This window comes from Phocoena sinus, chromosome 17 (assembly GCF_008692025.1).
Source record: "Phocoena sinus isolate mPhoSin1 chromosome 17, mPhoSin1.pri, whole genome shotgun sequence".
NCBI classification, from domain to species: domain Eukaryota; kingdom Metazoa; phylum Chordata; class Mammalia; order Artiodactyla; family Phocoenidae; genus Phocoena; species Phocoena sinus.
Genome location: NC_045779.1, coordinates 63,469,954 through 63,495,529, shown reverse-complemented (window position 1 = coordinate 63,495,529; position 25,576 = coordinate 63,469,954). Strand labels below are relative to the sequence as shown.

The 25,576-nt window shown below is 38.2% G+C and overlaps 1 protein-coding gene across 1 annotated transcript in view; it reads left to right on the top strand.

The window, feature by feature from the left end:
* Window positions 1–25,576, top strand: part of ATAD2 (ATPase family AAA domain containing 2) — a 73,068-nt gene that overhangs the window by 11,043 nt on the left and 36,449 nt on the right. The window contains 7 exon segments of the mRNA XM_032610325.1: window positions 1,417–1,565; window positions 7,751–7,800; window positions 9,784–9,949; window positions 10,580–10,682; window positions 10,937–11,024; window positions 11,743–11,976; window positions 19,604–19,721. Coding sequence (XP_032466216.1) covers window positions 1,417–1,565; window positions 7,751–7,800; window positions 9,784–9,949; window positions 10,580–10,682; window positions 10,937–11,024; window positions 11,743–11,976; window positions 19,604–19,721 — 908 coding nt within the window.

The following is a 25,576-nucleotide window of genomic DNA, read 5'->3' as shown; positions in this document are numbered from 1 at the left end:
TTCTGTGGTACGCGGGCCTCTTACTGTTGTGGCCTCTCCCGTTGCGGAGCACAGGCTCCGGACGTGCAGGCTCAGCGGCCATGGCTCACGGGCCCAGCCGCTCCACGGCATGTGGGATCTTCCCAGACCGGGGCATGAACCCGTGTCCCCTGCATCGGCAGGCGGACTCTCAACCACTGCGCCACCAGGGAAGCCCTTAGGTCCATTTTAAGAAAAAGTACACATGGAAGTTGAGAGAGTGGAAATAGATACCCTTAAAATTTTCCTTGGAAAGTCTTACGTTACACTACACCCATCTAAGATGTAGGTAGGTATTCATCTAAAAAATAATACACCTGCCTAAATGTATAGGTATTCTTTTTTGAAACATCCTGAAATATAGGCACACTGATAAAAGTAACAAATCATACGTATCACTTAATACCTTATGAAGAAACTAATTTTTTTAATTGTCCTTTCGTGCCTTTAAGAACGTGTCTAATTCTTGCACAGATCCTTGTGGTGTAAATATCCTTACTTTACCTTTGAACCAATCAAATATTCTTCCTGAAACAAAATTAAATGACAAAATATCCTAATAAAATATGATGAAATGACCAGGTAAAGCCAGCCTGAGGCGCATGGGGTAAGGGGGCACTGATGTTTTATTGTTTTTTAAAAAAAACACTGCCTGTTTTTCTAAAATTATAAGTTTTTAGAGTAGTAAGACATAGGATTATAGAGTTGTTAGGTACATTTGCCTTCTCTTCTAACGTAAAAGTATCCTCTGTATGATTTCTAAGAGGCATGTATGAAATTTTGAATACTTTATGACAGAACCTCTGTAGCTCATAAAGCAACCCAGTAACTTAGAGAGCCTGTAGTCTCTTGAGCAAAAATAAAGTTAAATAGAGCTCTGTGGTTTTTACAAGAAATAAACGTACCTAAACAGTCTCTAAATTCATTTTTTACATTATGTGGGTGAAATTGTGTGAGATAGTAATAACTCCTTTTTGTCATCCAAGCCAAATTACACTTCTGACAGTCCAGTCATTTTAGGGTTGTTTCCAGTGGTTTCATGGTGTATGCGTATCTTTCTAATTTCTGTAGCCTTAAAATAGAGAAGTATTTACCGTTATGAACTATTACAACTTTTTATCAGTGGTAGAAAATTTCACTGGAGACTACTTGTTGTGAAGTAGAACTATAAAACATTAATAAATCTTATACTAGCTGCCTCATAGACATTGCTCATATTTGTTCATTGTAAAATGATTATTCTAGAGATTAATTATTTTCGTTTCTTGGGGAGATGCAAAAATGATACTGTGCACCAAAAGCAGTTGTTAAAACTTAATCAGAGACAAATCTTAGGAGTTTAACTTGGGGATTTGACTGAAGAAAAACTTAGATGTCTTTCTTAATTTTTTTTTAAAGGATGGGTCTTCAGTTAAGGAAGTTGAAACCTACCACCGGACACGTGCTTTAAAGTGCTTGAGAAAAAATGCACAGAATTCTTCAGATTCTAGTTTTGATAAGAATATGGAAGTAACGGAGAAACATACTAATGGCAGGCATTTTACAAGGTAATACAAGATGCTTAAATGCTAATTCAAAATAGTTTTAAAGTAATAATTTAAGATTTGCATTTAATTTTTAAGTGTGTTCTTGACTGGTCATCAAGAGTCCAGACTGTAAAATGTAATTTATTTGAGATGAAATTGCACTAAATGAATGTTATTGAATTAAAAATTTAATATGTCCTCAGGTCAGGTTTGTTTTTATTTTCTTGTTCAAAGATGGTATCTGTGATATGTGTGAGTGCAACTGAAGAGGTTGGTTGATACAGGATGAGTTCTGGGTACTTGAGTAATCTAGAGAGAGTTTATGACTATAACTTATGATATGTGGTTCTGCTTCATAGTCTGTAAAAAACCTTTATTCAAAATAGTAGTTATATTTCTGATTGCTTACTATCAAGTTTTTCATCAATTCTAAGTCATTTATGAATATCTCTGTTGGTATGCTTCTAAGGCTTCACATAGGAGGCAGAACATGGCTTTGTTTTTGTTTTTTGACTTGTTCAGTGGTTCAATGGTTTTTTGACTAGGTGCTTTATACATATTTAAATTTTGTTTCTCAAGAACCCTGAGGTAGATGGCATGAATTACATTTTAATACTCAAGGAATTAATTTCAGTGAATTAGGAAGTATGTACTTCATGGAAATTGGGTTTATTTGGTCCAGGGCAAATTTAAATCTAACTTTAATTAGCTCAAAACCTTCACTTTTGTCCCCATTTTGGTGGGCTTAACAGGAATTGGGAGAGGGGTGCCAATTATAATAAAATTTGTTTGATGAAATAATTGTTTTTACATTAATTCTTCTCACAAAGAATTTACTCGTAATGACGTAGAAAACTAGAACCATCTTACTCTCAAATCGAATTTTTTTTAAAAATATTTATTTTTGGCTGCGTTGGATCTTCGTTGCTGCGCAAGGGCTTTCTCTAGTTGCAGTGAGTGGGCACTACTCTTTGTTGCGGTGCGCAGGCTTCTCACTGTGGTGGCTTCTATTGTTGCAGAGTGCGGGCTCTAGGGAGCCTGATTCCTCCAGCTCCGTTTTTTTCCCCAGCAAGATTGCTTTGGCTTGATTCTTATTTTGTGTAGCAGATTTTCCAGATAAGTGAGGTTGTGCCCTTTTAAGTTTCTTTTTGGTACTGTTATTTTTTTCAATTATATACTTGGTCTTTTATTGTATATATTTAAATCTGCATCTTGTTTCATCCACTATTCATGGAATACCTACTGTATTTCATGGAATCCAAGTTAGCAACAATTGAAACACACAGCATTATTTTATGAGACAGTAAGAAAGAAAAAAACACTGAAAGTTAAACTATGACATACCATCAGTAGTAAGATATATCCCAATTTCAGAGATGGTAAAATGGGGGGGAAATGTACAATTTTTAGAATCAATGAAATACAATTTAAGCTACCCCAGTATTTCTGAAACTTGAAATACTGGGGTATTTGAAGTCTTCTTGGATTGATGGGTTCCATGAATTCTCTATGAGAATTTAAAGATTATTTCATGATCTGAAGAAAAAATATTCTGAATCATCTAAATTGCTACCTCATAGAGAATAGCCATAAAATTTCAGGCACTATTTGGTACCAAGTAGTACTGCTTTAGTTATCTCGGGTTCTGGAGATAAGAACTGAGTCTAGGGACTTCCGTGGTGGTTCAGTGGGTAAGACTCTGCACTCCCAATGTAGGGGGCCCAGGCTCGATCCCTGGTCGGGGAACGAGATCCTGCATGCATGCCACAACTAAGCAGTCTGCATACCGCAACCAAGAAGTTTGCATGCTGCAACCAAGAAGTCCTCATGCTGCAACCAAGAAGTCCACATGCCGCAGCGAAGGTCCCACATGCCACAACTAAGACCCAGCACAACCAAAATGAATAAATTAAAAAAAAAAAAACTGAGTCTGACTTTAATACATAAAGGATGCATCTGCTTCCAAGAGAAAGCCACGTGATGTGATGTCATGACGTGCTGTTCAAATGAAGATTTGGAGCACTTCAGATAAAGAGAAATGGATGAATTGAGTCATCATGTTACACAATAAACATAATACATAACATGCCAAACTCAAGAGAAACCCATAGCAGTCTGAACCACATTCACACAGCAAATGGCTAATTTGTTTCAGCAAAACCTCCAATGTATTCCGTTAATATTTTTGTTGGTAGTTGTTTTTATAGTTTCATTTGTGTAAAACCTAAATGAATTTATTTATATCTAGTTTGGCTTGTACATAATCATAAAAAACTTAATATGGGAAATCCTCAAAAGTCTTTTTCCTTAAAAGGCTCTGTATGTTACTCAGGTCTGTGAAACATTGTGTTAGGTATTAAAGGAATGTATTAAAATAAGTGCTTTTTTAATCCTGATTTAAAGATGAGTGACTTGGTGGGACTTCCCTGGTGGTCCAGTGGTAAAGAATCCGCCTTCCAATGCAGGGGACTCGGGTTCGATCCCTGGTCAGGGAACTAAGATCCCACATGGCGCAGGGCAACTAAGCCCACGTGCTGCAACTACTGAGCCTGCACGCCGCAACTAGGGCCTGCTTGCTGCAAACTACAAAGCCCACGTGCCATGGAGCCCCCCCATGCGCCACAACTAGAGAGAGAAAACCTGCATGCCACAGCTAGAGAGAAGCCCGTGCGCTGTGACAAAGATCCCGCATGCCACAATGAAGATCCTGAGTGCTGCAACTAAGACCGATGCAGCCAAAAATATAAATAAATAAACAAAAATATTTTTTAAGATAATATTATTTTAAAAAATGAGTGACTTGGTGTTTTTAAATGAGGTTGCTTCTAAAATTTATTGAATTCCTGTCTTTATTATTTTAAAATAACAATTCACGTACCATTAAAATTCATGATTTTAAAGTGTATAATTCAGTGGTTTTAGAATATTTGCAGTATTGTACAAGTATTGCTGCTATCTAATTTCAGTATATTTTCATCACCCCAAAAGAAACACCATACGCATTATCCCTCCATCCCCAGCCCCTTGGGAACCACAAGTCTACTTTCTATCTCTGTGGATTTGCCTATTCTGGATATTTTATACAAGTGGAATCATACGACATATGTTCTTTCGTGTTTGGCTTCTTTTACTTGGTATGTTTTGAAGGTTCATGTATATTGTAGTATCTATCATCACTTCATTCTTTTTATTGCCAAGTAAGATTCCATTATATGAATATGTTACATTTTGTTTATCCACTCATTAGTTGATGAACATTGGTGTACAAATTTTTGTGTGAACATAGGGTTTTGGTTCTTTTGGGTATATACCTAGGAGTGAATTGCTGGGCTAAACGGTAACTCTGTTTTAACATTGTCCAAAGCAGCTGTACCATTTTACATTCCCACCAGCAGTGCATGAGGATTCCAATTTGTCTACATCCTCAGTAACACTTGCCATAGTCTGTCCTTTTGGTTTTAGCCATGTGAGTATGAAGTATCTCATTGTGGTTCTCATTTGCATTTACTTGGTGGTTAATGATGTTGAATATTTTTTCATGTGCTTATTGGCTGGCCATTTATATTTCTTCCAATCTTTAAAAGAATTACTATCTTTAAAAAAACACCCTGTATTCACATCATTATTACAAAGACAATAATTTTATATAGTGGTAACACCAGGATCTGTTTGTATAAGACATATAAAGTGGTCTATAGTGTTTTTGAATTCTGCCTTATGTAGTTTTCTTATTTCCTATCATGGTGACCCTTTTTGCTGTTGCCAGTTTGACTATAGTAATCTCTAACTTCCTTTCTATGTTTTTTTACCCCTTACCCCTTTATTTTAAATCTATTTGGGGCTCAAAGACCAGGGGACCAAGACTGTTAGAATAATAAAGATTTGAATAACTGTGCCTTGAGAGCAGGATATATATTTGTCTGGTCCTGGAGTTCTTAACTAGGTCCAGTAATCATGGTTTTCAGGGGGCCTATGAAACCTCTGAAGTAATGTTTAAACTTGTATATGTATATGCAGTTTTCTAGGGAGAAAAGATCCATAGCTTTCATCAGATTCACAGGAGTTGACAAAAGTCCAGACTCCTGTTTTGGTAAATAGTTTCATTGGAACACAGCCATGCCCATTACTTCTGTCTATGGCTGCATTCCTGCTTCACTGTTAGAGTTGTATGAGTAGTTATGACAGAAACTGACAAGCCAAAAATATTTATTATCTAGCTGTTTAAGAACAAGTATAGCAACCCCTGCAAGGGTAAAAAGTGCTTCCCTTCCCCTACAGGCAAAAAAAAAAAGAAAAGAAAACCCAGAAAAAAAACACTGCTTTAGTCTTTGTATCCCTAGCACCTGATAGGGGGTCTGGTTTATAAAAGTGTAGACCTACATGGTATGGAGGGAGGGTCTCCTCTATGAGAAAAGTCTGTGAACAAACTAGACCTTGATCTGTAGATGGATTGCTGAAAGGTTTTTTATTTTGTTCTTGGTTCTTACCTGTGTTCCAAAAGAGATAAGGAATTAATGATGACTTACATTGTTAGGAGGACACGAGTTAGCTCTTCTGGATAAGATGGTTTTGTTTTATTTTAAAGTGTCCCATTTGAAACTCCATGGGTTTAACCAGCACACTTGCAAATATTGCTTGATTCATAGGTTGATTAATAGATATAGCCTATCCAAGTATGGAAAATTGAGTCCCTAAAAATAGGTTAATGAAACATACTGCTTTGTTGCTCAGTGGATTTGGGGGAAAAGATGAGAGAAGGATACTTTGTTTAAGCTTTGGAAGGTGTTCTTTGCAATTCAACAGATTCTGTATACCAGTTTGTAGGTGGGATATCTGATTCACAAATGTGACTCTTTCTACATGTCATGTAAAGATTGTAGCCAGCAAATGTTCGGAGAAGGAAATGAACATGTCACTAAGTTTGGTAACATGTTTATAGGTCCTCAAGGATGTGGGACCACTATATCCCTGTGGTATAAAACACATTGTCTTGTTTTTACTCAGTGCTTAATAGTTTAGTTATACCTAAATACTTAGGCTGAGGATTTCATTTCTTGTTTTAAGTAAGATACTTTGTTCTGATTAATTCTGTTTAGCTAAAAGTTAATGCATACAGTTGGCCCTCTGTATCCACTGGTTCTGCATGTGCAGATTCAACCAACAGTGGATTGAAAATATCCCCTCCCCCCAAATTCCAGAAATCTCCAAAAAGCGAAACTTGAATTTACCACTCACCAACAACTGTTTACATAGTATTTACATTGTATTAGGTATTATAAGTAAACTAGAGGTGATTTAAAGTATACAAGAGGACAGGCTTCCCTGATGGCACAGTGGTTAAGAATCTGCCTGCCAACGCAGGGGACACGTGTTCGAGCCCTGGTCCGGGAAGATTCCCACATGCGGCGGAACACCTAAGCCCATGCGCCACAACTACTGAGCCTGCGCTCTGGAGCCCATGTGCCACAACTACTGAGCCCACATGCCACAACTGCTGAAGCCCACATGCCTAGAGCCCATGTTCCGCAACAAGAGAAGCCTGCGCACCTCAATGAAGAGTAGCCCCCACTTGCGGCAGCTAGAGAAAGCCCACGCACAGCAAGGAAGACACAACGCAGCCAAAAATAAATAAATTTATTTAAAAAAAATACAAGAGGTTGGGGCTTCCCTGGTGGCGCAGTGGTTGAGAGTCCGCTTGCCGATGCAGGGGATGCGGGTTCGTGCCCCGGTCCGGGAAGATCCCACGTGCCGCGGAGTGGCTGGGCCCTTGAGCCATGGCCACTGAGCCTGCGCGTCCGGAGCCTGTGCTCCGCAACTGGAGAGGCCGCGACAGTGAGAGGTCCACGTACCGCAAAAAAAAATAATAATAATAATAAAAAAAAGAGGATGGGCAGAGGTTATATGCAAATACTATGCCATTTTATATAAGAGACTTGAGCATCCTCGGATTTTGGTATCCATGTGGGATCCTGGAACCAATCCCCTGCAGTTACTGAGACACAGCTGTGAATTTCACAACAGGGTTCTCAGCCTTTGTTTAGCCATAACAATATATAAGCATAGGTATTCTCACGCTATTTTTTCACTGGTTTTTAGGTAACTCTAAGTATTTACCCTACAAGCTGATTTAATTTTTGGTCCTAGTTTGTAGTATTATATAGGATTTAAAATTATTTTGAATTATTTGCTATATTTTTTTCATATAGGCAGTTGGCCAGACAGCAGGCTGATAAAAAAAAAGAAGAGTGCAAAGAAGGTAAGTAATGTTAAAGGCATTTAAATTTTTTAAAGCATGTATTTAGTATTTTGTTTACAGGCATATTGTGGTACATACAATAAACTCCATATTTGAAGTGTACAGTTTGTTTGGTTTTGATATAAGTGCATGCCGTCAAACCATCACCACGATAAGGTAGTAAAGATAACCATCACCCTCCAGGATTTCCTCAGGCCCCTTTGTAATCGCTCCTGGCTCCTCTAGCTCCTCTCCATGACCCAAGATTCCTGAGCAGCCACCAATCTGCTTGCTGTCACTGTAGAGAGTGTGACAGCACTCTACAGAGTGCTGTAGAGTATGGTGAGTTTGTATTGTCTAGAGTTTTATATTAATGGAATTATACGGCATGCATTCTTCTTTGGCTTCTTTGACTCAGCATAATTACTTTGAGTATCATCCATGTTGTTGCTTTTTATTACTGAGTAGTATTCCATTATGTGGGTATACCACAATTTTTTTCCTTAGCTTTATTTTAATATAATTGGCATATAACATTGCCTTAACTTAAGGAGTTCGTTGCATTGTTGATTTGATGCTTATATATTGCAAAATGATTATTACCGTGGCTTTATCTAACACCTGCATCATGTCACATAATTACCATTTCTTTTTTGTGTTGAGAACACTCAAGAGCCACTCTCCCAGCAACTTTCAAGTATACAATATGGTAGCAGTCTCCATCCCGTTTGGCAGCAGGGACCAATTTCATGGAAGACAGTTTTTCCACGGATCGGGGGGCGGGGGTGTTGGGATGGTTTGGGGGTGATTCAAGAGCATTACATTTACTGTGCACCTTATTTCTGTTATCATTACATTGTGATATATAATGAAATAATTATACAACTCACCATAATGCAGAATCAGTGGGAGCCCTGAGCTTGTTTTCACTTGCCACTCGCTGATAGGGTTTTGGTATGAGTCGGCAAGCAATTGATTTATTATGGTCTCTGTGCAGTCAAACCTCTCTGCTAATGATAATCTGTATTTGCACCCGCTCCCCAGCGCTAGCGTCACTGCCTCAGCTCCACCTCAGATCATCGGGCGTTAGGTTCTCATAAGGAGTGTGCAACCTAGATCCCTCGCATGTGCAGTTCACAGTAGGGTTTGAGCTCCTATGAGAATCTAATGCCGCCACTGATCTGACAGGAGGCGGAGCTCAGGCGGTAATGCAAGTGATGGGGAGCGACTGTAAATACAGATGAAGCTTCGCTTGATCACCTGCTGCTCACCTCCTGCTGTGCGGTCTGGTTCCTAACAGGCTCGTGGGTTGGGGACCCCTGCAATACAGTATTACTAACTATAGCCACTCTGCTGTACATTAGAGCCCCAGAACTTACTCATTTTATGGCTGAAAATTTGTACTCTTTGACTAACAATCTCCCCTTTCTCTCTCACTTCCCAGTCCTTTGTAACCATCATTCTAGTCTCTGTTTCTATGAGTTTGGTTTTTCTAGATTGAACATGTAAGTGATATCATTCAGTATTTGTCTTTCTCTGACTTATTTCACTTAGTATAATGCCCTCAAGGTCCATCCATATTACTGCAAATAGCAGGATGTCCTTTCTCATGGCTGAATAATATTCTATTGTGTGTATATTCCACATCTTTATCCATTCACCTATTGATGGACACTTAGGTTGTTTCCCACAGTTTCATCTTTTGATGGACATTTGGGTTGTTTCCATTTGGGGACTGTCACAAAACTGCTTTGAACATTGTGTACAAGTCTTTGTATTATATATATAGCTTTCATTTTTTCTTGAGAGTGGTATGGCTGGACCTATGGTAGGTGTATGTTGTAACTTTATTTTTGTTTTCTAGTACTTTTGAGAAGGGTAAGTTCAAGAAACTAAAATTTCGTTATATGAAAGTGTAGCTATTCAGTTGTTCATTTTAGAATTGTTTTATAAATGCTGTTATTTCAAATCTTTCTACTTGCTTTTATGTACACATCTATGAAGACAAAGTAATTACAGTTACTCGGTCATTGAGGACTAGAAACATAGTTCAAAAGACAGAACGCTTGCATGAAGAGAATGGTGATGTCGAAGTTCGCAGAAGTTGCAGGATTAGAAGTCGTTATGGTAGCGTGAACCAGTCTGTACTATTTGACAAACTTATAACAAAGTAAGTAAAAATTTAGATCAAGATTATTTAGCTGGCAAAAAACTTTTTGTTGGGGACGAAGTTTTGACTAGCAGGAGTATTTAATGCATTCAGTTTATGTAAAGTATAAAGTAGAGTGATTATTAGAGGACTTTGTAATCTGTATGTGTATTTAAATTCGTACAAAGAATATGAAATATTTTTACATTAGTAAATCAGTGCTTCTATTAAGGGTATTTAAAATCCCAGCACTCAGAGAATACAATGGAAGAAAAATGAAGTTTTTAAAAATATACTACTCTTTTATTTTTTAAATAAATTTGTTTATTTCTGGCTGCGTTGGGTCTTCGTTGCTGCATGCGAGCTTTCTCTAGTTGCATCGAGCTAGGGCTACTCTTTGTTGTGGTGCGCAGGCTTCTTATTGTGGTGGCTTCTCTTGTTGCGGAGTGTGGGCTCTATAGAGTGTAGGCTCAGTAGCTGTGGCGCATGGGCTTAGTCGCTCCGCGGCATGTGGGATCTTCCCGCACTAGGGCTCGAACCCGTGTCCCCTGCATTGGCAGGCGGATTCTTAACCACTGCGCCACCAGGAAAGTCCTAAAATATACTACTCTTTTACAGTTTTAGCTTATTTTTATATCATTTTTTTTAAAGCACTGCTGAAGCTGTACTTCAAAAAATGGATGATATGAAGAAGATGCGTAGACAGCGAATAAGACAACTTGAAGACTTGGGAGTGTTTAATGAAACAGAAAAAGTAAATATATTCTTCCATTAAGGGGATGATTTAATAATCTCCAGTTTAACCTTTTTTCTCTAGAACCTATCCATTTCTTGGTTAAATTATTCATCATTTTGTTCAGCATTTGTTTGATCAGTCACTAATTATTGCTGGAGTTTTAAGAGTTTATAGCTGGAAATATCTTAATTTTCAGTAGGATTGGAAGGCCCTACTGGATTCTTTTAAATAAACATACTAAACTTTAATGGATTTTATTTACATATTTTTAGGGGAATCTTAATATGTACACAAGAGGAAAACAAAAAGGTATTCAAAGAACTGATGAAGAAACAACTGACAATCAAGAAGGCAGTGTGGGTTAGTCTTTTCTCTTGTTCTATCTTCTGGGTTTTATTTAGCAGAATATAGCCTTTTTATTCAGAAGCTGTGACATTTATGGTAGTTTATGATAAATTAGGGTTATCATAGTTTCAAAGAAAAAGTGAAGGCAGGGGAGATAAAAGGGTAATATGTCTTGTTGGGAAAGCACTTAAACATGCTAAAACAAATTAAACTGGTTTGCTTGTATAATACATCTACAGACAGCATATCTCTCTCTACCTGTTTGAGTTAAAAGTTAAAGTTGAGTTTTACTATTCTGTTTAGAACTTATTGCTGCAATTTCTTAGAACTTTTATTGAATGAAAATCAGTTTTCCGAAATGCATTTTAAATGCTTGGTGAGGGTGTGTTACATTATCTTAAGTAGATTATTTGAGTTATACTGCATGTAACTCAGTGGCAGCCAGAAGTCCACTATATCAATGAAATTAGCAGTAACGCTATAAACTTTAGTTTGGTATGTACTGGTAGTAGCCTTTAAACTACTTTTTTCCTTCCCCTAGTTGTTTTTAATTCTATAGTTTTTTACTTCATTTTTAAAAAATCTTCATTTGATGTTGCAGAATTACAGATTCTTTCTATGAACAACCTAGAAGTAAATAAATTTTAAAAGGAGAGTCTTTTTCTATTCCCCTATTTTAAAAATTGTTAGCATTTGGGTGAGAAGCCTGAAAGGAAATGTTTCTTAATTGTAGAGTCATCCGAAGAGGGTGAAGACCAGGAAGATGAAGATGATGGTGAAGATGAAGATGATGATGATGATGATGATGAAGAAGATGACGATGATGAAGATGATGATGAAGAAGATGACGATGATGAAGATGATGACGATGAAGATGAAGATGAAGAGGATGGAGAAGAAGATAATCAGAAACGATATTATCTTAGACAGAGAAAAGCTACTGTTTACTATCAGGCTCCATTGGAAAGTAAGTGCTATCTTTTTTTTTTTTTCCAGGAGAAGATGTAATCAGGTTTCCTTTATCTTCACTGCCTTTCTTCTGTTATTCTTATTTTTCATGTTTTCATTTTGCAGAATACTCATAGCTGTTGTCTTTCATAACTTACCCAAGATGTGCAAGAAGTTATTTCTTCTAAAGAAAGTTAAATGTTAGCCTTGTTGAAAGTAAATAATTGGATTATTTTGAAATTTCATGTCTGTCTTTAATTATTTTAGTTTTCACAGCTTTGTACTTTATTTTTTTTTAACATCTTTATTGGAGTATAATTGCTTTACAACAAAATGAATCAGTTATATATATACATGTGTTCCAATATCTCTTCCCTCTTGCGTCTCCCTCCCTCCCACCCTCCCTATCCCACCCCTCCAGGCGGTCACAAAGCACCGAGCTGATCTCCCTGTGCCATGCGGCTGCTTCCCACTAGCTATCTACCTTACATTTGGTAGCGTATATATGTCCATGCCTCTCTCTCACTTTGTCACAGCTCACCCTTCCCCCTCCCCATATCCTCAAATCTATTCTCTTGTAGGTCTGGGTCTTTATTCCTGTCTTACTCCTAGGCTCTTCATGACATTTTTTTTTCTTAAATTCCATATATATGTGTTAGCATACGGTATTTGTCTATCTCTTTCTGACTTAACTTCACTCTGTATGACAGACACTAGGTCTATCCACCTCATTACAAATAGTTCAATTTCGTTTCTTTTTATGGCTGAGTAATATTCCATTGTATATACGTGCCACATCTTCTTTATCCATTCATCCGATGATGGACACTTAGGTTGTTTCCATCTCCAGGCTATTGTAAATACAGTTGCAATGAACATTTTGGTACATGACTCTTTTTGAACTGTGGTTTTCTCAGGGTATATGCCCAATAGTGGGATTGCTGGGTCATATGGTAGTTCTATTTGTAGTTTTTTAAGGAACCTCCATACTGTTCTCCACAGTGGGTGTATCAATTTACATTCCCACCAACAGTGCAAGAGTGTTCCCTTTTCTCCACACCCTCTCCAGCATTTATTATTTCTAGATTTTTTGATGATGGCCATTCTGACTGGTGTGAGATGATATCTCATTGCAGTTTTGATTTGCATTTCTCTAATGATTAGTGATGTTGAGCATTCCTTCATGTGTTGTTGGCAGTCCGTATATCTTCTTTAGAGAAATGTCTATTTACATCTTCTGCCCATTTTTGGACTGGGTTCTTTGTTTTTTTGTTATTGAGCTGCATGAGCTGCTTGTAAATTTGGGAGATTCATCCTTTGTGAGTTGCTTCATTTGCAAATATTTTCTCCCATTCTGAGGGTTGTCTTTTGGTCTTGTTTATGGTTTCCTTTGCTGTGCAAAAGCTTTGAAGTTTCATTAGGTCCCATTTGTTTATCTTTGTTTTTATTTCCTTTTCTCTAGGAGGTGGGTCAGAAAGGATCTTGCTGTGATTTATGTCATAGAGTGTTCTGCCTATGTTTTCCTCTAAGAGTTTGATAGTTTCTGGCCTTACATTTATGTCTTTAATCCATTTTGAGCTTATTTTTGTGTATGGTGTTAGGGAGTGATCTAATCTCATACTTCTACATGTACCTGTCCAGTTTTCCCAGCACCACTTATTGAGGAGGCTGTCTTTTCTCCACTGTATATTCCTGCCACCTTTATCAAAGATAAGGTGTCCATATGTGCATGGGTTTATCTCTGGGCTTTCTATCCTGTTCCATTGATCTATCTTTCTGTTTTTGTGCCAGTACCATACTGTCTTGATTACTGTAGCTTTGTAGTATAGTCTGAAGTCAGGGAGCCTGATTCCTCCAGCTCCGTTTTTCATTCTCAAGATTCCTTTGAAAAAAAAACAGATTGCTTTGGCTATTTGGGGTCTTTTGTGTTTCCATACAAATTGTGAAATTTTTTGTTCTAGTTCTGTGAAAAATGCCAGTGGTAGTTTGATAGGGATTGCATTGAATCTATCGATTGCTTTGGGTAGTAGAGTCATTTTCACAATGTTGATTCTTCCAATCCAAGAACATGGTGTATCTCTCCATCTATTTGTATCGTCTTTAATTTCTTTCATCAGTGTCTTATAATTTTCTGCATACAGGTCTTTTGTCTCCTTAAGTAGATTTATTCCTAGATATTTTATTCTTTTGTTGCAATGGTAAATGGGAGTGTTTTCTTGATTTCACTTTCAGATTTTTCATCATTAGTGTATAGGAATGCCAGAGATTTCTGTGCATTAATTTTGTATCCTGCTACTTTACCAAATTCATTGATTAGCTCTAGCAGTTTTCTGGTAGCATCTTTAGGATTCTCTATGTATAGTATCATGTCATCTGCAAACAGTGAAAGCATTAATTCTTCTTTTCTGATTTGGATTCCTTTTATTTCCTTGTCTTCTCTGGTTGCTGTGGCTACAACTTCCAAAAGTATGCTGAATAAGAGTGGTGAGAGTGGGCAACCTTGTCTTGTTCCTGATCTTAGTGGAAATGCTTTCAGTTTTTCACCATTGAGGACGATGTTGGCTGTGGGTTTCTCATATATGGCCTTTATTATGTTGAGGAAAGTTCCCTCTATGCCTACTTTCTGCAGGGTTTTTTATCATAAATGGGTGATGAATTTTGTCGAAAGCTTTCTCTGCATCTATCGAGATGATAATATGGTTTTTCTCCTTCAGTTTGTTAATATGGTATATCATGTTGATTGATTTGCGTATATTGAAGAATCCTTGCATTCCTGGAGTAAACCCCACTTGATCATGGTGTATGATCCCTTTAATGTGCTGTTGCATTCTGTTTGCTAGTATTTTGTTGAGGATTTTTGCATCTATGTTCATCAGTGATATTGGCCTATAGTTTTCTTTCTTTGTGACATCCTTGTCTGGTTTTGGTATCAGGGTGATGGTGGTCTCGTAGAATAGGTTTGGGAGTGTTCCTCCCTCTGCTATATTTTGGAAGAGTTTGAGAAGGATAAGTGTTAGCTCTTCTCTAAATGTTTGATAGAATTTGTCTGTGAAGCCATCTGGTCCTGGGCTTTTGTTTGTTGGAAGATTTTTAATTACAGTTTCAATTTCAGTGCTTGTGATTGGTCTGTTCATATTTTCTGTTTCTTCCTGATTCAGTCTTGGCAGGTTGTGCATTTCTAAGAATTTGTCCATTTCTTCCAGGTTTTCCATTTTATTGGCATATAGTTGCTTGTAGTAATCTCTCATGATCCTTTGTATTTCTGCAGTGTCAGTTGTTACTTCTCCTTTTTCATTTCTAATTCTATTGATTTGAGTCTTCTCCCTTTTTTTCTTGATGAGTCTGGCTAATGGTTTATCAATTTTGTTTACCTTCTCAAAGAACCAGCTTTTAGTTTTATTGATCTTTGCTATCGTTTCCTTCATTTCTGTTTCATTTATTTCTGATCTGATTTTTATGATTTCTTTCCTTCTGCTAACTTTGGGGGTTTTTTGTTCTTCTTCCTCTAATTGCTTTAGGTGCAAGGTTAGGTTGTTTATTCGAGATGTTTCCTGTTTCTTAAAGTAGGCTTGTATTGCTATAAACTTCCCTCTTGGAACTGCTTTTGCTGTATCCCATAGGTTTTGGGTTGTCGTGTCTCCATTGTCATTTGTTTCTAGGTATTTTTTAATTTCCTCTTTGATTTCTTCACTGATCACTTCGTTATTAAGTAGTGTATTGTTTAGCCTCCATGTGTTTGTATTTTTTACAGATCTTTTCCTATAATTGATATCTAGTCTCATAGCGTTGTGGTTGGAAAAGATACTTGAGACAATTTCGATTTTCTTAAATTTACCAAGGCTTGATTTGTGACCCAAGATATGATCTATCCTGTAGAATGTTCCATGAGCACTAGAGAAAAATGTGTATTCTGTTTTTTTGGATGGAATGTCCTATAAATATCAATTAAGTCCATCTTGTTTAATGTATCATTTAAAGCTTGTGTTTCCTTATTTATTTTCATTTTGGATGATCTGTCCATTGGTGAAAGTGGGGTGTTAAATTCCCCTACTATGAATGTGTTACTGTCGATATCCCCTTTTATGGCTGTTAGTATTTGCCTTATGTATTGAGGTGCTCCTATGTTGGGTGCATAACTATTTACAATTGTTATATCTTCCTCTTGGGTCGATCCCTTGATCATTATGTAGTGTCCTTCTTTGTCTCTTCTAATAGTCTTTATTTTAAAGTCTATTTTGTCTGATATGAGAATTGCTACTCCAGCTTTATTTTGGTTCCCATTTGCATGAAATATCTTTTTCCATCCCCTTACTTTCAGTCTGTATGTGTCTCTAGGTCTGAAGTGGGTCTCTTGTAGACAGCAAATATATGGGTCTTGTTTTTGTATCCATTCAGCCCATCTGTGTCTTTTGGTGGGAGCATTTAGTCCATTTACATTTAAGGTAATTATCGATATGTATGTACCTATTCCCATTTTCTTAATTGTTTTGGGTTCGTTATTGTAGGTCTTTTCCTTCTCTTGTGTTTCTTGCCTAGAGAAGTTCCTTTAGCAGTTGTTGTAGAGCTGGTTTGGTGGTGCTGAACTCTCTCAGCTTTTGCTTGTCTGTAAAAGTTTTAATGTCTCCATCAAATCTGAATGAGATCCTTGCTGGGTAGAGTAATCTTGGTTGCAGGTTTTTCTCATCACTTTAAATATGTCCTGCCAGTCCCTTCTGGCTTGCAGAGTTTCTGCTGAAAGATCAGCTGTTAACCTTATGGGGATTCCCTTGTGTGTTATTTGTTGTTTTTCCCTTGCTGCTTTTAATATGTTTTCTTTGTATTTAATTTTTGACAGTTGGATTAATATGTGTCTTGGCGTCTTTCTCCTTGGATTTATCCTGTATGGGACTCTCTGTGCTTCCTGGACTTGATTAACTATTTCCTTTCCCGTATTAGCGAAGTTTTCAACTATAATCTCTTCAGATATTTTCTCAGTCCCTTTCTTTTTCTCTTCTTCTTCTGGAACTCCTATAATTCGAATGTTGGTGCGTTTAATGTTGTCCCAGAGGTCTCTGAGACTGTCCTCAGTTCGTTTCATTCTTTTTTCTTTATTCTGCTCTGCAGTAGTTATTTCCACTATTTTATCTTCCAGGTCACTTATCCGTTCTTCTGCCTCAGTTATTCTGCTATTGATCCCATCTAGACTCTCTTTCATTTCATTTATTGTGTTGTTCATCGTTGTTTGTTTCATCTTTAGTTCTTCTAGGTCCTTGTTAAATGTTTCTTGCATTTTGTCTATTCTATTTCCAAGATTTTGGATCATCTTTACTATCATTATTCTGAATTCTTTTTCAGGTAGACTGCCTATTTCCTCTTCATTTGTTAGGTCTGGTGGGTTTTTATCTTGCTCCTTCATTTGCTGTGTGTTTTTCTGTCTTCTCATTTTGCTTAAGTTACTGTGTTTGGGGTCTCCTTTTTGCAGGCTGCAGGTTCGTAATTCCCGCTGTTTTTGGTGTCTGTCCCCAGTGGCTAAGGTTGGTTCAGTGGGTTGTGTAGTCTTCCTGGTGGAGGGGACTAGTGCCTGTGTTCTGGTGGATGAGGCTCGATCTTGTCTTTCTGGTGGGCAGGTCCACGTCTGGTGGTGTGTTTTGGGGTGTCTGTGGACTTATTATGATTTTAGGCAGCCTCTCTGCTAATGGGTGGGGTTGTGTTCCTGTCTTGCTAGTTGTTTGGCATAGGGCGTCCTGCACTGTAGCTTGCTGGTCGTTGAGTGGAGCTGGGTCTTGGCGTTGAGATGGAGATCTCTGGGAGATTTCTGCCGTTTGATATTATGTGGAGCTGGTAGGTCTCTTGTGGACCAGTGTCCTGAAGTTGGCTCTCCCACCTCAGAGGCACAGCACTGAGTCCTGGCTGCAGCACCAAGAGCCTTTCATCCACACGGCTCAGAATAAAAGGGAGAAGAAGTAGAAGGAAAGAATTAGTAGAAGTAGAAAGAAAGAAAGGAGGGAGGGAGGGAGGAAGGAAGGAAGGAGGGAAGGAAGGGAAAAAAAGAGAGAAAGAAGATAAAGTAAAATAAAATAAAGTAAGATAAAATATAATAAAGTTATTAAAATAATTATTAAGAGAAAAAAAGAAAAAAATTAAAACAACAACAAACGGACGGATAGAACCCTAGGACAAATGGTGGAAGCAAAGCTATACAGACAGAATCTCACATAGAAGCATACACATACACACTCACAAAAAAAGGAAAAGGGGGAAAAAACCATAAATCTTGCTCTCAAAGTCCACCTCGTCTATTTGGGATGATTGTTGTCTATTCATGTATTCCACAGATGCGGGGTACATCAAGTTGATTGTGGAGCTTTATTCCGCTGCTTCTGAGGCTGCTGGGAGAGATTTCCCTTTCTCTTCTTTGTTCTCACATCTCCCAGGGGCTCAGCTTTGGATTTGGCCCCACCTCTGCGTGTAGGTCCCCGGAGGGCGTCTGTTCTTCGCTGAGACAGGATGGGGTCAAAGGAGCCGCTGATTCAGGGGCTCCGGCTCACCCAGGCCGGGGGTGGGGGGAGGGGCACGGAGTGCGGGGCGAGCCTGCGGCGGCAGAGGCCGGCATGACGTTGCACCAGCCTGAGGCGCGCCGTGCGCGTTCTCCCGGGGGAGTTGTCCCTGGTTACCGGGAACCTGGCAGTGGCAGGCTGCACAGGCTCTCCGGAAGTGGCGTGTGGATAGTGACCTGTGATCGCACAAAGGCTTCTTGGTGACGGCAGCAGCGGCCTTAGCGACTCAGGCCCTTTTAGCCGCGGCTCACGCCCGTCTCTAGCTCATTTTAGTAGCATCCGTAATCCCCTCTCCTAGCGAATAAGGATACAAAGGACGAAACTCTCTTGCCTTTTCGGCAGGATTTTCCCCGGACTCCCTCCCGGCCGTGGCGCGCTAAGCCGCTGCAGGCTGCGTTCATGCCGCGAACCCCAGTCCTCCCCCGGCGCTCCGGCCGAAGCCAGAGCCTCAGCTCCCAGCCCCGCCAGCCCAGGCCGGGGAGCAGACAAGCCTCTCGGGCTGGTGAGTGCCAGTCGGCACCAATCCTCTGCGGGAATCTCTCCGCTTTGCCCCCCGCACCCCTGTTACTGGGGGTTTCTTGCCTTTTGGGAGGTCTGGGGTCTTCTGCCAGCGTTCAGTAGGTGTTCTGTAGGAGTTGTTCCACATGTAGATGTGTTTCTGGTGTATCTGTGGGGAGAAAGGTGATCTCCGCGTTTTACTCTTCCGCCATCTTCCCAGAAGCCCTGTACTTTATTTTATAAGTTAGTATAAATAGGATCGCTTTTGATTTATGTTAAAGTTGTACCTTTATGCAAAGGTACAACTATATATGCAAAGCAAAGGTACAACTATATATGCAAAGCTGACAATCAGCTATTATGCATCAGTATAATCATAATGGTTGTTTATGGCCAGTGTGTGTTTTGGTTAGTTGTTGTCTATGCTACACATATATATTCAACAGCAACGTTGCAGGCGTAAACGATTTAAAACATGAACAGTAAAATATTCTACAGTAGATATGTACTAGTATTTTCATGGAAAGTAGCATCATTGTAAATATTTAGGTGAAGAGCAAAATTGTCTTTATACATATTTATATGTCACATACATATAATTTTTTTTTTTAGAACCTCGTCATCAGAGAAAGCCCAACATATTTTATAGTGGCCCAGCTTCTCCCAAAAGACCAAGATATCGATTATCTTCTGCGGGACCAAGAAGTCCTTATTGTAAACGAATGAACAGGTTTGGTTCTGAAATAGTGACTGATTTATGACAACATAGTTGTCTGTATGTTAAGGTAGGATTGTAGAGTCTTAGGATTAGGTGTATCAGGATAGAATTCTAGAATTGTATATTTGGGAGAGTTAGCTCTATGCCTTTGGTGTTCTAATCCCCACTACCACTGACTAGTTTTTGGTTTTGCTTCCACTGATAGGAATTGTTAACAACTACCATGGTAAGGTAGTTTATTCCATTGTTCCACACTAATAATAGAGAGCTACCTTCGCTTCAGTGTTTACTGTATTCCTGGCTTGGTGTTAAGCATTTTACATAGATTGTTTCATTTAATTTTCACATTAAGTTAGAGTATAGGTTTAGTCTTCTCTTCACATACTGTCCTAGATATATTTTCTTACCATGACAAATTCTAAGTTACATAGCTTCTAGACTTATGACTGTGACCATCCATTTTTGGATATATTTTTCAAATTTGCTCTTCTTACATACTGGGAAACATTAATTTTCTATGACTATTCAAATTATTTGTGGGTTTCTTTTCCTTCTACATCCTAACACTTGTTGCCTGTCATACTTAAGTCTAAAGAGGTAATTCTTGTTATTTCTTCATTCTCCTGAGTAATAACAGATTTTCTGATGCATTAGAATTTTCTGGGTAATAGTAGCATTATAGTAGTTCATGAATGAGAAAGCTTATAGGGTGAAGCCTAGAAAGGCAGAAAAAAATGACACTCATGTGGGGAATGGTGCTTTTTTCCTAGTATTATTAATGTGCTCAGAAGTAAGACTGAAGTCTTATGACTTCAACTATTCGAACAGTTTTTAGAAGCCTCCTCATAGAAGCAGACTATATCTGATCATGTTTTGGCCATGGAAGGCAACACCTCTATAGGTACTGACAAATTTCTCTCTTCTAGGACAAATATGAACCCAGGGTCTTTTAATTTGATGTTCAGAGTCTCAAAATCACAAGTGTACGGTCTAGATTTCTTGTTTCTTCATCCCTTTTCACACAACCAGAGCCCAGAAGCATAGAGTATCAGAAAGACAACCTGTCAGGGCTGCCCAAGATAAACTGCACTTGAAAAGAGGCCAGTCACAACTACTGAAGCCCGCGTGCCTAGAGCCCATGCTCCACAACAGGAGAAGCCACCTCAGTGAGAAGCCTGCGCACTGCAACAAAGAGTAGCCCCCGCTCGCCGCAACTAGAGAAAGCCTGCGCGCAGCAACGAAGACCCAATGCGGCCAAAAATAATAAATAAATTTTTAAATAAATAAATAAATAATAAAATAAAATAGGTAACCAACAAGGACCTGTATAGCACAGGGAACTATACTCAATATCTTGTAATAACCTATAAGGGAAAAGAATCTGAAAAAGAATATATACATATTCTTACATATATATGTATGTATAACTGAATCATTGTGCTGTACACCTGAAACTAACAGAACATTGTAAATCAACTATACTTCAATTAAAAAAAAAAAGTTAAACACACACACAAAAAAAGAAAAGAGGCCAGGGACTTTTGTGATGGTCCAGTGGGTAAGACTCAGTGCTCCCAGTTCCGGGGGCCCGGGTTCGATAGCCGGTCAGGGAACTAGATCCCACATGTGTGCTGCAATTAAGAAGTCCATGTGCCACAACTAAGACCCAGTGCAGCCAAAATAAGTTAATAAACATTAAAAAAATAAAAGGAGGCCATGCTGTCAGTACTTTTCATAGGCCCCATAGGATATTGTTAAAGACCAATATTTTGATAGTGTAATTTAATGATCTTCAGAAAATGAGAGTAAGGTGTAGTGCTCCCTGGAGTCCCCATCAAGCATAGGGCCCAGGGCAGCTGTCTTGGTTGACTGACTCACAAAACAGGCCTATGTTTGATCCCACAGAAGCGAGAGGCTGGCAGTTACTTTGAAATTTAATTTCTTTTCCCATATTTAATGTGTTTATATTTCTGGAATTAACATGCTTGTTGATTGACTTACCTCTGTAATCACCACCTACGATATATCTTGCAGTAGGGAGGAATTTTTTTTGCCTCTTTGGTGCTTGAGTTCCCATATTTGGTTCACAGGGTATACTCTTTCTCTGTGGAGAGTGTCTCATGTCATTGCGTAGCTCCTTGTGTACAGGATTTTTCCCCCTCCTATTATTTAACAAATGTTTGAGTACTACTATGTGCCAAGCACTATGGATATAAAAATGACTTAAGTCAGAATTCCTGCCCTTGGATCTCGGACTAGTGGAGGATTCTGACTCATTTAAACTATGAACCAAGAGGTTTAATCTGTACCCTGAGTCACATTATTTGACTTAATTACCTTGGTGTTGGTTTTGATAATTCCCTTTAGACTTTTTCTTTTTGATAACAACTTTATTGTGATATAATTCACATGCCATATAGTTCGCCCATTTAAAGTATACAATTCAATGGTTTTTATTCACTGAGTTGTACAACTATCACCACAATTTTGTTTTATTTTTTTAATATTAATTTTATTTATTTATTTTGGCTGCACCAGGTCTTAGTTGTGGCACGCGGGATCTTTGTTGCAGCATGTGGAATCTTTTAGTTGCAGCATGTGGACTTCTTAGTTGTGGCATGCAAACTCTTAGTTGCGGCATGCGTGTGGGATCTAGTTGCCCTACTAGGGATCAAACCTGGGCCCCTTGCATTGGGAGAGTGGAATCTTACCCACTGGACCACCAGGGAAATCCCAACCACAACAATTTTAGAACATTTTTCTTGCCTCAAAAAGTAACCCTGGGGACTTCCTTGGTGGTCCAGTGGTTAAGACTCAGCTCTCCCAATGTAGGGGGCACAGGTTCCATCCCTGACCAGGGAACACGTACATGCACGGTGTGATCAAAAAAAAGAAAAAAGAAATGTAACCCTGTACTCTTGAGTTATCACTCGCCAATGCTTCCAGCCCTAACCTACCACTGTTCTACTTTCTGTCTGTATAGATTCTGGGTATTTCATATAAGTGGAATTCTTTGTGACTGGCTTCTTTTGCTTGGTATAACATTTTCAAGGTTCATCCGCATTGTAGGATGTATTAGTACTTCATTCCTTTTTATTGCCAAATAAGATTCCATTGTATAAATATACTATACTTAGTTTATCCCTTTATTAGTTGATGGACATTTGGGTTGATTCTACTTTTTGGCTATTATGAGTAATGCTATTATGAACATTCATGTACAACTTTTTGTGTGAACAAATGTTTTCATTTCTCTTGGGTATATACCTAAAAGTGGAATTGCTAGATCAAATGCTAACTATATTTAATGTTTTGAGGAATTGCCAGATTGTTTTTCCAAAATGGCTGCTGCACTTTACATTTCCACAAGCAATGTACTAGAATTCCAATTTCTCTACACCTTTACTAACACTTGTTATTACCTGATCTTTTGAATGTAGCCCTTTAAACCTTTTTTTTTTTTTTTTTCAATTTCTTCACCATGGTAGAGTTAACATCTCATTCCTTCTAACAACTTTAATGGTAGTCATTTGGCTTATTAGTCTTTTTACTTTTTCTTGAAGAGACCAGCTTCTGTTTATCATTTATATCCTACTTAGGCAGGGAAAGAAAGCACACATCCAAAGAGTTGTTTGAACATTGCTCTTAGTGAAACTTGCAGCCACAATGTAGGATTTTTGAAGGGTCTTTGGCATACTTACATAGCAGAACTTCAGAAATGCTGCCTTTAAGTAGGATTTTCTTTCTTCCTTGTGATTGCTAACCTCTAGTCATCTAAGGTTTACTCTTTAGCTTCAGTTTGGAGTTTCTGGAACAAGCCTAGCCCCTTTAAACAAGAAGGTAACATAAATAGCACAATTGCTTCACCGGTATTACAAAGTACACGTTACTGGTTGTCAAGGAACTAGAACTGGCAACTCTAGACACTCTGGTTAGGTTCAAAGTGCTGGTTCAGTGCTGTCTGTGCCAAATTTTTCAAAAGTTATTAGTAAAATGGAAAAAGGAAAAAGTGAATGTGGGTATATGTATTTAGAATTTTTTTTAAAAACTGAAATAATGGCCTTTTTACAGTGTAATTTTGAAGAACTAGGACTGCCTAGGTTGTGAGTTCAGCTCTACCACTTATTAATGACCTTTTCCAAGTTATTTATCCTCTCCATGCTTTAGTTTTTCGATCTGTAGAATGGAGACAGTAGCACCTATCTCATAGTATTGTGCAAATTAGGTGAGTTAATACCTATAAAATGTTTAAAATAGTATCTGGCATATGTTAAGTTCTGTATGCGTTTGTAACTATAATGTTCAAAAATAATCCCTGCTTTGCACATCAGACGTTGGAAACTTTCTCAGTCCACAAGGTTTTGTTGTTTGCTTATAACTTTATTGGTTTATGAAATAAACAACTGGAGATCATCAATGTGGTAGTGTACAGAAGGTGGATTTTTTTTAAATAGACAAAGGTTTTGAATTATACAGAATTGACTAATTCTGATATTTTAAGCAAGTTCTTTAAACTATGAGCCACGTTGGCCCCGACTGTATAATGAGCCTACTAATATGTACTTGTCCAGTTTTAATTAAGTTTGGTAATATGTCAACCACCTGGTACAAGAAACACTTAGTAAATGTTAGTCCTTTTTATTAATTGTTAGTCTTAATTATGTGAATACCTACTGAATTCACACACAATTATGTATATTACATAATCATAAGTAAGATTCTATTATAATATTAATGATAGTATTAAATAAGTTAGTCTTGCATATAAAACTGCAGACTTGTACTCGGTGGTTTTACAGGCAGATCTCAAATATGGTCTTTGGACGTGTTTGAATGGGTAGATGGTGAAGGATTATTTTCTCACTTATATCTGTTTCCACAACCCCTTATCAAAACCCTGGGGCTGCTTTATATTTCAGAATTCAGATTTGGGGGAGCGATTTACAAAGAAAACATACAACATATATAATGTGCAATATTAACATTTGTAGGTGTGTCTGGGCCAGCACTGTATAATCAGATATATTAATTTTATAGTAAAATGTATGAATAACCATAGTAAGCAGGACAAATAGAGATTTTGAATTGCCTTTATGACATTTCAGGTCATGTTTTGCTGCTAAGTGAATAATGGAAATAGTTGCTTTCAGAGGTTTTTTTTAGGTATAAGATTCTGGACCTCAATTTTTCAGATAATAGATTGTGAACCTTTTATATTTTTGGACATACGTACTTAACTATGATTGTACTCTGACTCAGGAAATGCTCTAGACCCTGAGCCAATAGAATGATTAAAGGTTTTCCCAGCCAGATTCTGTTTTTATTCTGTGGGTCTTTGCAACTGTCCAAAGGCAGAAGTGATTTTAAAACTTTTTGAGTATTTGCAGCACTCAGCATTGTATTTTTGTTTTGAATTTTATTTTTTTATACAGCAGGTTCTTATTAGTTTCTATTTTATACATATTAGTGTATATATGTCAATCTCAATCTCCCAATTCATCCCACCACCACCACCCCACCCGCCATTTTCCCCCCTTGATGTCCATAAGTTTGTTCCCTACACCTGTGTCTCTATTTCTGACTTGCAAACAGGTTCATCTGTACCATTTTTCTAGATTCCACATATATCAGCATCGTATTCAATACTACCAACCAACCTACGATTTTGATTATTTTTATCTTTTTTTTTTTTTTTTTTTTTTTTTTGCGGTACGCGGGCCTCTCACTATTGCGGCCTCTCCTGTTGCGGAGCACAGGCTCCGGACGCGCAGGCTCAGCGGCCATGGCTCACGGGCCCAGCCACTCTGCAGCATGTGGGATCTTCTCGGACCGGGGCATGAACCCGTGTCCCCTGCATCAGCAGTCGG